Below are 15646 nucleotides of genomic sequence, written 5' to 3'. Positions count from 1 at the left end.
CCTCTCAGTGCGGGTCACCGACACCTTCATGTGACGTCAGCTAGCCCAGGACCTGCCCACCTTCCTTAAATTTTGCTTTTGATTTAGTTAAAGCAATTCAGTGTTAACAGTAACAAGTAGCGAGAACTGAATTCACTGGCAATTTGGCCGGTGATAGGGTCATTGGAACCAAAGTTTCTCAAGGTTCACCAGCTGACCATTTGCACTAAGTCACCTGAACCTCTTATGAACATGCAGATTCCTTGACTGCACTCAGATATTTGAAATCAGAATCTCTGGAGGTAGGTTTTGAGAAGTTGCATTTGTAACAGGCTTCTTTGGAGATTCTGGTGCATGTTAAGGTCAGCTCTACTGACAGAGATTGATAAACAATTTTAGTCATCTTTTGATCTTGTTATACTCAACTATCTTCTAGTTCTCTCTTCCATTTCAACTAGAGCCATTGAAGTAAATCTATTTCTTTCTGTCATATTCCCTTGCATATCATAGTCAACCCCTTTCTTCTTTTAGGTATTTCCTTCTGATACTTGAATTTCTCTGATCATAATTTACTTTTCGATGACCATATTACCCAAAGAACCTATGTGCAAAGAATATAGGTTTAGGATAACTCTAACACTCCTGGACCAACAATTTATGCAGATTATTTTCTCTTCAGTGTCTGAATAAATATGGCATTCATGGAGAGTCATATCCTTGTCAGCTGATTACTAATTTTAAGCCTAGTTCATGTGCATCATTAGAATTTATAAATACCACTTTGAAATGTGTCTTGAACAGATCTGAAAGATAGATGAAAAGAGATTTTCTCGGGGTCCCTGGGTGGCTCAGTCGTTAAGTGTCTGCCTTTGGCTTGGGTCATTATCCCAGGGTCCTGGAATCGAGTCCCACTTCGGGCTCCCTGCTCAGCAGGAGGTCTGCTTCTCCCTCTCCCTCTGCCACGCCCCCTGATTGTGTTCTCTCTCAGATAAATAAATAATTAAAATCTTTAAAAAAAAAAAAGAAGATTTTCTCAAGTTTATAGAAATGAGGTTAACATTAAAGCAGAATAACTGCTTCTAGAAAATTATTTAAAATAGCCAATACTATATCATTTAAATTTGAAACTTACAAAGAGGACAGTAGTTGTTTTAAAATGAATGGTGCCATACATTTTAATGAATTCTACTGATGGCTGTGGAATCCTTAATGTATTACTCAATGTCTACTCAATGATATAAAGATATCGTTAATTATCTTACTATTATATGAAAAGTTTAAAAAAGCACTCCTTAAACTTCATTGTGATTATTACACATAAATATACATTAAGTGCTGAGGACAAGTTTCAACTAATATATGGCAACCACAGGTTTTGAGATTCTTAATGGAAATCAAAAGAGCTTCCTTGCACCCTACCTCCCCTGCTCCTCCTGAATGTATCATTCTGTTACAATATCCTACTTTATTTTATTTACAGCAGTTATCAATATCTGAATTTTTCTTCCTATGTATTTACTTGTTTACAGTCTGTCTCCCCCACTAAATTACAAGGTCTAAGGGGTCGGAGAATGTTACTGTCTTACTCGTCATTTACTCCCAGCACCTAGGACAGTGCCTGGTACTCTTCATGTAAAAAACTGTTGACCAACTGATTGACCGGACAAATGAATGAATTCAAGTCTTAGCATACGCAGTGACTGAGATGAAAGGAGAATCATTTTTAATTTTGTATTGTCTAGCCTTCAGATAAAGTATTGCTCTTGGAGCAAAATATTTAGAAAAACATAAATGATATCTGTGAAAGCACAGGGCAAGCTCAATGGAGCTTATGACACTGTCATGATGATCCATGACAAAGTATGTAACCCCCCATACTACTGGCTTGGCTCATAATAGATTTCCAATTACTGAGAGATATTGTTGTTATTAACTATATAGCAGACTCATTTTTTATCTTTTAAGGTTTCTTTTATGGTTTTGTTTTGTTTTTATAATCTGGACCTCTGGGATATTATATTCACTATCATAAAATTAAAAAAATTAAAAAATTGTTCCAATTATATCCATTTTGAAGGATGAGAAACTAGCACAGTTATTATGAATACTTAATAAATACTACATGTTAAAAGAACTATTAATAAATGGAGAGTCACAACAAAAACATAAGTACTATTAAATCAAGTTTCATAACATTTCCTTTTTTTCAGAATTAGGTGTGTTATGGCAGACGTGAAGGGAATGTATCAATTTTTAATTGCTCAATATGTTCAGATTCTGACATTAAATCTACAGAAGAAAAAAGTATTGGTTACTACTAAGCAAGAGTTCTTGAAAGATGTCAGTGTTGTGGTAAGAAGGTGCCATAAATTCCTCATCACTTCACAAGAGTATATTGCTAACATAAGGTTGACCTACTTAACTAAGTGTAAATAAAGACTTCAAGTTTGTGTTACCAAAGCAGCCTGCTTCCGACAGACTGACTCTGAAGATAAACCAGGGCACTGACATTAAAAGAGCATTGATCTGAGAGCTTGTTTACTTTGAAAGCAGCAGATTTTTCACGCTCAGTCACTTCTATTCTGCTCTATGTCACGCTGCCACCTTGATGACCCCCCTCTGCAGAACACATCAAAGATGGCTACCAAGTTCAACTTGTAGGGTTCAAACAATAGGTTCACTATACTTAAGCATGTATAGGGAAGTGGGACACAAGGAGGGCAAGGGTGCTGGAAGCAAAAAGGGGACAGGTAAACAGGGAGAAAAGTTGGTCTGCTGGTCATTATGAAATGATATGGTTGGCTCTACCTCTCATAAAATACTGACACTATTCAAGACAAAGTATACTTCTGAAGCCGTATTAGTTTTTCTTCATGGAGTATTTGTTAAGTTGGTTTGGAAGGTTTTCTGTATATTTATGACATTTTAAAATGGTCTCTTTTTTTTTTAAAGATTTATTCATTTATTATTTTAGAGAGAGAGAGAGAGAGCATGGAGGGAAGGGGCAGAGGGACAGGGAAAGAGAAAATCCCAAGCAGACTCCCTGCTGAGTATGGAGCCCATGGTGGGGCCTTTTCCCATGACCCAAGTGGAAATCAAGAGTTGGAAGCTTAACCGACTGAGCCACTCAGGCACACCTAAAATGGTCTTATTTAATCCCTGCTGGGTTTAGTTCTAAATATATGTGATACCATTTTATTCCAATTGTAACTCATCAAGGATCTTTTTATACCTTTTAGCCTTGGGGTGGTGAATTCCAACAATTTAGTACCCATAAAGAAAAATATCGTTGCCTTAACTTGGCCTAATAACTACCTCTTTCATGCTTCATGGGGTCCTGAACCTTTACAAATGGCACAAGAATCTCTCTACTCTCAGCTTTTATATCCCTCACTGTCTCTATCATGCATTTTGAAACTTTGTTACGTATCTGCCAATGAAATGCTAAACTCCTCCAGGACAGAGACTCTATTCTATATCTAGCTTTAATATAGTTGACTTCCCCTATGTTTCCCATTTCCAGCACCTTCCCTAGCACCTCACGCAGTGGGCACTTCATACCTATTGGGTGAACGGAATGGAATTCTGGAATTTGGTTCAGTCTCTACGCTATTGCCTCCATATACTCTTTCTGATCTCATCATGGCCATTCTCTTAGAAATCCTAGTGCTTGAAATGTTTGCATAGGGATACACCATCAGCTTGTAGTCCCACTTCCCTATAGAGCCATTTATAATCCTGTTATTAAGTCTTTTTGGTGGGTTTTGACTAAAGCACCAATATTTTAACTTTAAAGCAATTACATTCTAAAGTAAGATTATGCCACTATATTTCAAAAGCACCTACTTTAATCAAAAAATTTTGGTTTTTTGGCCACAACAATAAACTCTCATGCAAAGTATTATTTTAACTCTAACTAAAATTCATCACAAACATACTTAGCATAATATATATAGAAAAATGCACTGTGAACATTCTTAATTACTTCTTTGTTTTGAGCAAAATGACCATTTTCTACCTGTGTAAAATGTAAATAAACAAAAAATATTTTTAACTGGAACTAATAACTGAATAACTTAAAAGTGGACCAAACAACAACAAAATGACATTGGGCTCTGTGTTAGAGATGTATTACAGATGCATAAATACCTAAGTAAAATATCGGAGAGTGCCTATTATATAATAGTTGATAACCCTGAAAAACTTTTTGTTTTTCAGAATACTTTTTAAAAGCTTAATTCTGTATCCACTGCTATTATATTTCACTGCCAATTTGAAGAAAATAAATGATTCTAATCTTGGATTTCACAATCCGTGCTTAAAACAGCTCTAATGCAGATTATGGTGTAATTATGGTAAATGCCAAAATAATGTAATTAATCTTAACCACTTCACTAAATTAAAGTGTCTTGTAACAAAAAAGACAAGGCAACATGTATAAGCACATACAGGATTGTATAATTAAGTATATTTCAAAAATCCTAAAGCAGCAAATATCAAACTCATAGAAGAACTTCAAGACACAACTGGAAACAACTAGAAAATATACACTGTTTGCACTTACGTTAGGGTTGGTTTTCATTTAGTTGTCTCTTATCAATAGGTCACTAAAACTTAAAATATGCTTAAGCACTTAAAAGTTATACAGCCAATTTTAAAGCTAATCATTATAGTAGTTTTAACTGTAGGTCCCTCGGTTTTAGGAACAATGACTTCATTCCTCTCATCGAGCACCTTTCCTGCCTACCCACCACAATACTTGTTCAGTGAGTGCCTAGGGCTGATGGACTGCCATGTGGCTTGAATAGAACACTTTCAAATAATCACAAATCACAATAACAGGTAATAAGTATTCTCTGTGACTGGGGCCAATCCCTCCACAGAAAGGAACTTTTCCCCTCAAATATTTTCCTAGACTGGCGGGGGCAGAGGAAGGATGCAGGAAGTATATAGGTGAGCTTCTGAAATCAATTCACATGGTTCTGCCAGTGAAGTGAGGCCTCCCCTTTTTTAAAATCAGTTAGATAAAATGCAATAATTAATGCATATACAAGGGTATTTAATTCTACCCCAAAAATGATCCTTACTAGAAAAGATTTATTTCCCCAATTTGGGAGTGATTTCCCTTATCCTTGGTCATCTTCTAAAACTGACTATATTTGGGGTGCCTGACTATATTTGGTCAGTTAGGTGTCTGACTCTTGGTTTTGGCTCAGGTCATGACCTCAGGGTAGTGAGATCAAGCCCCCTTTTGGGAGTCTACCTGAGATTCTCTTTCCCCCTCTCCCTCTGCCCCTCCACTGGCTTGCATTCTAAATAAATAAATAAATAAATAAATAAATAAATAAATAAATAAATAAAGTCTTATATAAAATTGACTATATTTAATAAGGAGAATTCTCATTAATATATTTTTTTCACTATCCCAATAGTATAGGATAATCCCCCCCCGCAAACTTTAGGAATCACTTGCAGAAGCACAGGTAACCGTCTCGGATGCCTATCTAATGTATAAAAGATTTTTTTTGAACTGAGAAATACTAACTTTAAGGTTGGATAAGCAGTTGTTGAGGAAAATGTGCCACCTGTTCAGGAACAGCTGCTTCTGACTGACGCAGAGAAGGCAGGTCACCAGGGGGTACAAGGCCTGAGGAGAAAGAAGGTGAGGTCACGAGATGATTTCTATTTCAACAAACCAGGTAACACACGTTCTCTGGAATCGCTACCTAGCCATCTCCCTCTGTGGGCCAGAACAAACAGGACGCTTTATAACACAAGGCTCAACGGGGGCCACGCAGAGGTAGGCATTTCGCAAACGCCTTCTGACGATGATGGGGGTGGAATTATCTAGAATTATGAAGTGTATGATAAGTTTCATGTGTAGTAAGTGGAAATCTGATTCACTGATTTAGTCTTCACTTACGAATTTTAAAAACAAACTCATTATCTTAGATCACTCTCAATCCTCAGAGAGAAAGCAGGAAGGCACACTAATTTAAAAAATGCTATTTTTGCTCATAAACATCTACTAGCTTGTCCTTGTCTAAGAGGCAGGTGTATATATTTTCTTTTGCATGCAATCGTCCTGTAATTAAGGAAGATTCCTAAAAGAAATGTTACTGCATTGGCAAACTCCACCAAGACAAATTTAACCACAGGAGGAATTTGCTTACGAGTGAATAAACAGAGGTGCTATACTGTGCTTTTCCTGCCTAACTGGGCTGGTTTCCCACAGCAACTGGAGAAGATAGAAAAGCTAATGAGCAGCCACCCAAAAAATTTATATGCAGAACCCAACACCATTCTGCTGAACCAGATATACACCTTGAGGGCACCCAAAGAATTAAGGCTAGTGAAGATTTAACAAAAATATAACAGGCTCATCCATTAAGTTGAATTAGCAAAACACAATTGCCACAACGAGATTCAGTGCTTCACAGACCATTAACTTCATTTTTTCATTCACTTGGTTTTAAACTGAACTACGCTACCGTTGAGTATAACTCTAATTCCAGCCAGTAATCTAAAAAAAAAAAAAAATACTAGTGATTAGTCACAGTGACCACTGAAGTAGACAATGAGGACATCCGTCACCACTGCCAGCAAAGCAACTCTGAACATTACTTCGAAGACCAGCATAAATCATGCCAGCAAACCAGCTCCCTAAGTAACCTGCTTCCTCCATACTGTCACAGTTATAGCCCATATGCCACGTGTTGATTCATAAACCAGAGGCTTTTTTTTTTTTTTTACTACTGAGGGCAAAAGGTCATGGTAATTCAAAAGATTTTTCTGTGCCACTGCTCTTCAGCACAAACGCTTTCCCAATTACTGTTTCCTCAGCCTTCAGAGAAGCTTTCCTATGGGCAACTGTCTCTCTCCCAACTCCCTTTGCTGCCTGCTTCCATTTTGATTTTGAGTATCAGGATAGGAACGAACCAGTGAAGACCCCTGAAGATTGAAAAAGATAAACTGTTATTATAAACTTTGACTTTTAGATTGGAAAAAATACTCAAAACAAAAATCAAGGTAAGCCAGTCTTGAAAATAAACAACAGAATCTTAGGACAAGAAGGGTCATCTGAGGTGACACCATCTAATCCCCTTATATTATTGTGATCCAGTTATGGTCAATGTTAAGTGCAAGCTCCAAATTTGGAAATGCTCCCTCTTTTGGGGGCAGCTGTAGGTAATGCTCCTATCTGGGGGACCCTTATGACTCTCAGATAGATTTCAGCCTAAGGATTTTAGCCTCTGCAGTTTTGCGTTTTGGATTTTCTCAGAGTTACTAACCAACGAATGCTTCTTTCGAGAAGAAAGTTCCAGCGTGGTGTCATATAGGCTTTCAACAAAGTTTCTAAGGCAGGGAACATTTACTTCATTTTTAACAGCCTAAAATAGAGATGCATGTTAATATCATATTAATGAAATTGGTGATTCTCTAATCCAATTTGAAGAAATTCTTAAAAATAAAAACATAACTCACGGCAGCAACTGGGACAAGAATTTCAACAAAAAGCCCAGCCAAGGCATGCTTGATATCTTTGTCTTTGACCTCGAGGAAATAATGTGCACATTCCTAGGAAGTAGAAAAAAGCAAAGGAGGGAGAACAGATTGAAATGTGCACATAAAATGTACTTAAACAAATGTAAGGAAACAGCTTTTAATTCAATCATATACACTAACATAGCATATTCTTTAATCCATTAAAGAAAATAACTGGATTCTAGCATTGATACTTAAGTTCAAAATGGCCTCAATGATATTTTGCAGGACTGGTTTTCTCACCCTCCCACTTCTCTCAAATCACTATGCTGAAAGGACAAAGCATCTACAACCAGGAAGCAGTTACTCATCCACTCACTTAATTGGTTGATTCATTCATTCAGACATTCATTGCTGACAAATTTCTCTTGACCACCTACTGTGCGTGGGGCCCTGGGTCCTTGATTAACCCACAAACACAGGTCCCCAGAGAAGGTAAACATGTGAAGAGAGGCAGAAGATATTAAACTTATTTTGGGCCCTGTGACAGCCCCAGGCACAGAGCTGTTTACTTCTTAGCTCTGACATTTTAGGTGTGTTTATTATTCAGAAAGTTTCATAAGCAAGTTTGGAATGCTGCCCTCCCCCACCCCAGGCAAGAAACTTTTAGAATAGTTCCTCAAGCAAGGACGTCTTTGCCTGTGGACTACTATCTATGAAAGGGTATTTTTGGTGGCCCAGAGAATCATTTATTGGGGAAGCTGGCCTGTTGAGAATTCCACCAGCCCCTTTCTCCTTCCTGGCCTTTTTGGTAGTAACTCTTCGTTAGGTATTGTTTTCATGGAAGGGTCCCAGGCTACAGGGATTTGTGATGATATGTTAATATCTACATTAGCTATTATACTTATTTTCAGTCAACATTGGGACCACTACCAACAAAAGTTACCACAATCTCTAGTCTATTGACTCTATACTAAGACATCAGTCCAAGAAAGGCATTGCCAACATGGAGTCATTGAAATGGTTTCCCCAATGCAGAATGGCTCTTCATGACTCCTGGAATTGGGGCCCTTTTCCTACATTATTTTGTATATGTGTGTAAATAGTCTTTCGAGTCATCATTCAAATGCATAGATACATGAATTATTCATATGAGAGAGGGATAAAAAGTGTTAACAGTTACTAAGTGCTTACCACGTGCCAACAATCCTCTGAGCCACCTTCTAAGGTTAGCACCATTATGACTGTTTTGCACAAAGGTAAGTGAGGCGGGGAGGGGTTAAGGGTGACTTGCCCAAGGTCACAGTGTTGGTAAATGCTGAAGTTTGAATTTAAACCCAAGAAGCTTGATACATGGCCTATATTCTTTTTTTTTTTAAAAAGTTTCATGGAGATATAGTTCACATGATATGCAATTCACCCACTTAAAGTGTACAATTCTATGGCTTTTAGTATATTCACAATTGTACATTTTTTAACGATTATTTATTTATTTCACAGAGATTGAAAGATTGACAAAGAGAGAGGAGAGAGAAAGAGGGCAAGCAAGGGGAGCGGCAGGCAGAGGGAGAGGGAGAAGCAGGCTCCCGGTTGAGCAGGGAGCCCGATGCAGGGCTCCATCCCAGGGCGCTGCTGGGATCATGACCTGAGCTGAAGGCAGACGCTTAACTGGCTGAGCCACCCAGCACCCCCACAATTGTATTTATCACCACAATTAAATTTAGAACCTTTTCATTATCCTCCAGAGAAACTTTGTGCCCTTTAGCAGTCATTTCCAACCTCTCTATCCACACTCCCTTCCTCTAAACCCTATGCAACCACCAATCTACTTTCTGTCTCCATGAATTTGCCTATTCTGGACTTTTCATATAAATAGAATCATGTAATATGCGGCCTTTTGTGTCTGACTTCTTTTATTTAGCATTATATTTTCAAGGTACATCCATGTTGTAGCATGTATCAGATCTTCATTCCTTTTTATGGCCAAATAATATCCCCTTAGGTGGATATACCACATTTTGTTTATCTATTCATCAGTTGATGAACACTTGGACCGTATTCACTTTTTTTGTTATTATGAATAATGCTGTTATGAACATTTGCATTCAAGTTTTTGTGTGAATGTATATTTTCACTTCTCTTGGATATATCCCTAGAAAAACATGGAATTGCTGGATTACATAGCAATTCTAGATTTAACCACTGAGGAACTGTCAAACTGTTTTCCAAAGTTGTTATGCCATTTTATATTCCCACCAGCAGTGTACGAGGGTTCCAATTTCTCTACATCCTTACCCACACTTGCTATTATCTGTCTTTTTGATCATAGCCATTTTAGTGGGTATGAACTAGTACAGCCTATATGCCTAATCCCTCTATCTAAGCTCTTCATTGACAAAGACCCTCACTAAACCTAGTTCACAGCAGTATTAAAGAAAGTTTTATAAATTCTAATAGAGCCACATGTTCTGCAAAATCCACATTAGCAACAATTCTTTTGTTAGTACATAATGAGAAACACTGTGTAATTGACACCTAAACCATATGTATGGTTTGGTTGATTTTTAAAAACTGATTCTCTTTTATAGTAGGAATAGAAAGTTTTCTGCATTATTTAAAGTTCTGATGCCTATGAATGTTAACATAGCCACCTCAATGCTATCAATTATAAAAAGCAAAAAAATCAGCGATCAACATGTAGCTGATGAGTCAAAAAGAGAAAAAAGCCAACCAATAAGACATTCCACTATACACCCTACTTCAAAGGTGATAGGAAAGTTTAAAAGTGAAATTATCTGGCTGCAACTCTATTATTTGGTTACAAAGCACGTTATGCATTACTGAAGAAAAAGTAGGACTTTTCTCCACATTGTCAGGTGAATGGGCTTTCACATTCCAAGTCAGTCATTCTGATGAAGGGAGCTGTTCAGGTTGATAGCCCTTTGGTTCTCCTGCCCAAGATATTACTTACCTGCATAAACTGAAGAGAAGCCTCGAAGTCCTCCACTGGATACATCTTAATTCGAAAGAACTTCATCCCCATTATCAAGCTGATAATGCTCTGAACAACATACGGGCTCTGCTCTTTGTGCCGTAATTCCTTGAGTTCTGCCATAAATTTCTTCTTTACAGCAGGGAATCTAAGAAGAGAACATGAGTGGTTTATCAAATAATGGGTATGAAAGTGACTATAATGGAGGCCTCCAGCATCTAGGAGTGACAGGGCACAGTGACAGGAGTCCTTTGAATCAGTTGAAGTACATGGCTGTCATTTTGTAAGGATTTCCTATTGGGGATTTGGTAAAGAGTACAATCTTCTCCTTTCTTCTCTTATTCTATAAGATGCTCAGCATTTCCTTCAGTCAGGGAGAAGATTCAGGGTTATTCAGACCCTCTCAAAATGGCCTCGCTGTTAAACTGAGCATGACAAAAAGCTCCATTTCCTCAGGCTGGGCAATTTCCAACATATTTGCAGACCCCAAGGGCCTAAAGTATCTCTAATTGTAAGTATCTGAGTGACAGCACAGGCCTGCGATCTCTGACAATGACAGCAAATCATGCAAAGAAATCGTCCTAACACATTTCCAGAGTTTTCTTTTTTTTTTTTTTAAAGATTTTATTTATTTATTTGAGAGAGAGAATGTGAGAGAGAGAGCACATGAGAGGGGGGAGGGTCAGAGGGAGAAGCAGGCTCCCCGCCGAGCAGGGAGCCGGATGCGGGACTCGATCCCGGGACTCCAGGATCATGACCTGAGCCGAAGGCAGTCGCCCAACCAACTGAGCCACCCAGGCGCCCTCATTTCCAGAGTTTTCTATTGTTGTTTCTTTTATACTTTTAGGTTAATAATCATTGAAAAAAATACTTTTAGGTTGTAAGAAAATCCAATGATGAAAAAATTCAAATCAAATCTAAAAGATGAATAAGCTTTTTCTACACGCACGAGATGTTACAACTAAAAAGACACAGTCTGCAAGGAACTTAAGGCGTCTGTATTGCCTAACAGTAAAATATTAATAACTAATAGTATTAATTACTACAACGTTATCATATAGGATTATAAAAAAGAATAGATCCTAAGAGATTGGAAAATAGTAGCAGATCTGCAAAGTACCCAAGGTAGAGAAACATATACATAAAAGTTATCCCAACTATTTCTGAAATGGCTGGTTAAAAGAAAAAGGAAAGCATTCTAAAATTCATTGTGTTTTGCTTCCTGAGATGATTAGCCTGAGGTTCTAGAGATGTGAAAAGGTCATTTAGGAGCAAGGCAATGATTAAAGAGGGCTATTATGATCATAAAAGTTAAAGGCCAACTAACAGAATCCTGGAAGGTTGAAACGACTCTTGACAGCTCAAGGTAGAAACCCAAGGACAAATAAAGTAGGCAGTAAACATGAAGCTATTGTTTCACCAGAAGGCAGTACAAGAGGGCCATGATTGGTAAATTGGTGTCAGAGACGTGGCGACAGCTGGTCCTTTTCTCGTTCTTGGCCCCGGTGCAGGAGGGTACGTGGTGCTCGTTTGGGAATAATTGGTTAAAACTATATTTTTCTAAACCAATTTACAGATTTTTCTTCTTGTCTGCTACATATATTTCACAATAAAAGAGGTTTTTAAGAAGGCAATGGAAGAGAAAATATAAAATCCAAATTCCAATGTCATCTTAAACTACTTCTTATAGAGTAGGAAATAATGTGATGCTGAGGACGGAGCCGATGACAGCTATAAGCAGACATCCAGCACCTACGATATGCCAAGCAAAGTTCAGTGAACCCTGCATTTTATCGTCACGATCATGTAATCCTCACAACTTGAGCAGAGTACTGTTATCATACCCTTTTTACAGAAAAGGAACTTGAGGCTGAGACTTCTTAATCTGATAAAGTCGCACAGCTGGTAGGTGGCAGAGCCAGAATTTCAAGCCAAATGTCTGGCTCTAGAGTCCCTACGCTTAATCTCTGTGCCATGTTTTGTCTGGACCAGTGGTTCTCAAAGTCCCCCAGATCAGCAGCAGCAGCCCTGCTTGGGAACTTGTGCAAAACACTCCTTATTGGCCCACACCACACCTACCGAATAGGAAACGCTGGGGCTGAGTTCCAGGACTCTTGTTTAACAAGCCCCAGAGGTGATTCTGCTGTGCTCAAGGTTATGAAGCACCAGTCTGGACTAGGAATAACGATAAGGTATATTTGTAAGGTGGTTTATATTTTCTGCACATTATACTCTTACGTTTTTACCTTCGCAACAATCCACTGAGTTAGGCAGTGAACACATTTCCATTTTACGAATGAAGAAACCGATGTGGAAGATCAACATGACAAAGAAGACTCAAACCCAGGTCTTCTGACACAAATTCCAGGAATTTCCACTGTACTCCAGCTGCCTTACATTGTCATGAACTACGAAATACAGTCACTGCCTTAAGAACAGGGTACAGTTTCGGAAGATAAAGCAATGTAGAATTGACCATGAACCATGCAAATAATAATAATAAATAAGATTATAATCATTAATTTATAAATAATCATTATAATCATTATTTATAAAATTAATTATTATGATTATTATTTATATTATTGAATATTATTTATAAGATTAATTATTACATAATACATAGTAATAATATAATAACATAATTTAATAATAATATAATAATTATTATTTGTGAGGTGTGTTGGCTAGTGCCCGACCCTTTGCTGGGATCTCGCTGATCCTTCCGGGAGATGGAATGGTCAGGCCAGATCATTTTCTCATATTTCACATTGCCTTTTATGAGAATAATACACTTAAAGAGGCTCCAGGGCATAGGAGAATGAAAGGGCTCTTTTCAGCTGAATAATTAGTGGAGATTTCTGGGGATTTGAGTTGGGGCAAAGGCTGAGTCTTTAGGCAGAGATGATAAAGGGTGGGAGGCAGAGATGGTGTGCAAAGCAATGGGAATGACACTTTTAATCAAGATTATAAAAATTTATCAATTCTCAACTGGATTTTTAAAAACTATATTTTTATTCAAGTTATTCCCAAACACTAAAAAAAACTTACCAAGGATTTTAATTTTGAAATGTGAAAGCTTAAAAGGAAAAAGTAATCTTACAGGTTAGAGTTATATTGTCTTAAAGACTGTATGATACTTAGGAAAGTTTGTTTTCTATCCCTAATCCATGACTAAAACAAGGAAGAGTAGGAGAGGGCAGGTTACTTGTATAACTTACTAGTTCAACATTCTCACGAGTGGGTGGCTGGCAGTCTATTTATTTTTCATGGAAGAATAAATATGGCTATCTTTTACTTTTAAAAGTCCCAGATGACATAAACATACTATTTTAGCATTAAAAAAAAATTCCCAAAATCTACTTGCACTTAAAATCTATTTTTCCATAAAATAATTTTAGGGAAAAATTAATTCATTTTCAGTGACTGTGCCTTTAGTGTTTTGTGCTGTCTTTAGTAAATACAGTAACTAAATGATTGCTCAGTCTTTGGTATACTAGAACATCCTTCTAAAAATAAACTGCTTTGAAATGTTGAGTACATATTATAAAAGTGAGAGTTTAAGAATATATACATTATGATTATATCACATAAAGACAAAGTAATTTTGAAATCTATGTATCTTAGAGGCCATTATCACTATTTAAATAAATATACCAGATTTGAACCAAAAAAAATTTACCTTAAAAAAAGTCAAACTTAACTGACTTTCAAAACATCAACACTTTGGGTGAACATCACTAAATAGCAAAATCTTTTTCCCTTAATGATAGGAATTAAGTGCATTATCATTGGTAAGATCAAAAATAGTGATTTTGCTAAAACTTAAAGACTAATACTAAGCATTAATAACTAAAGTCATAATGAAGAAAATATTTCATATGCATTACCACTGGGAGCTAGATGTAAAGTCTAAAATTAGAAATGTTATATTACTCAAGTTTAGCACTCTGTACTAGATAAGCATACATCCTTTTTTCCCCCCTGAGAAAAAAGGAAACAGTACTTTTTTAAGGCAATGACAAGTAATGTTTCTGGCATACTCACGGAAAGGAAGCAATGTGATAATTTGGATTATGACACCAGTTTAAGATTGTACTATCTATTAATAAAGGTTATCTATACATTGACTGGTTGAGAATATATCATTATGATCACTATACACTACTGTAGTTACTATAAGAAGCCACTGACCAAGGGGTTCTCTTATGAATGGAAAGTATTGGAGCATTGTCCAAATTGAGACATTTCATATACCCGACTATTGCCGAATTGGGACAAATACTGACATCATGGAAATTAAAACAAGCCATGGTTGGCAAGAAAACACTGGCTTGGTGGATCATATAAATCTGACCTAATATGGAAATTCCTATAACCTTAGAATGTGGCTTAGTTATGACATTGTTTTTCAGTTCATTCACAACCAACTCAAAATCACTATTGCTAAGGAAGCTCATTCTACAGTAACCAATATTGTTATGCATAGTTCACAAAAACTAAGAAAAACACAAAAAGCCATTTTTGGCAAATTAAATTTTCCAAATGATAGTATAAGAGAATTGGGCTGGGATAACTACAGAAGGAATTACACAGGAATATGTTGAGATTTTCAGGGTTTGACACAAATGAGCCAAATACACATCAATAACTCATTTTTCTGATCTTTTCTAGGTATGGGGTTGATACATGTGAATCAACTTGCTAGGTAATTAAAGCTTCTCCCTTCAAAATGCCAATACTTTTTATCATTCAATTGCAATAAAAAGAGATGTATTGGGCTTTTTTTTCTTGATAACTCATGAACCACAATTATGACAATGGGCTGCAATAAAAGTCAGTATATAATCTCATGCAAAATGGCCCAGATAACACTATTGTTTAGTTCTTATGTATGCTTTGGCTACTTTTTCTTTCCTCTCTGTTGCTGCTAGTCTTTGAGCTTGATATTTCTCACTGACATCAGTGTATCTACCTCTATCCCATCTAACACTGATATTTTATGTGTTAGAAAAAATATACAGTTGAGATGAATAGATAAACCAGGTTTAATAAGTCACACCGAAGAATTTTGGGGGTCTGTTTCCTGAGTTCTTGTCTCTGTTTTCACTAGGTAAGGTTGCTGAGTAAGTACTTTTTTACAGAATTTTGTTTTTTTATAAACTGGGCATTTCCATGCTATTAAATTAG

At 36.9% G+C, this 15646-nt stretch overlaps 1 protein-coding gene across 1 annotated transcript in view; it reads right to left on the bottom strand.

The window, feature by feature from the left end:
• Positions 1 to 15646, bottom strand: part of FRY (FRY microtubule binding protein) — a 241551-nt gene that overhangs the window by 135200 nt on the left and 90705 nt on the right. The window contains exons 8-11 of the mRNA XM_081815497.1: positions 10436 to 10604; positions 7465 to 7557; positions 7272 to 7370; positions 5525 to 5626 (exon numbers count right to left, since the gene is read on the bottom strand). Of these exons, the coding sequence (XP_081671623.1) occupies positions 5525 to 5626; positions 7272 to 7370; positions 7465 to 7557; positions 10436 to 10604 (463 nt within the window). The remainder of the gene's footprint in view (positions 1 to 5524; positions 5627 to 7271; positions 7371 to 7464; positions 7558 to 10435; positions 10605 to 15646) is intronic.

Source organism: Leptonychotes weddellii, chromosome 3 (assembly GCF_054177405.1).
Source record: "Leptonychotes weddellii isolate Sample4059 chromosome 3, ASM5417740v2, whole genome shotgun sequence".
Classification (NCBI taxonomy): Eukaryota; Metazoa; Chordata; class Mammalia; order Carnivora; family Phocidae; genus Leptonychotes; species Leptonychotes weddellii.
Note: the sequence above shows the minus strand (reverse complement) of the source record. Positions and strands in the feature narration are given on the sequence as shown.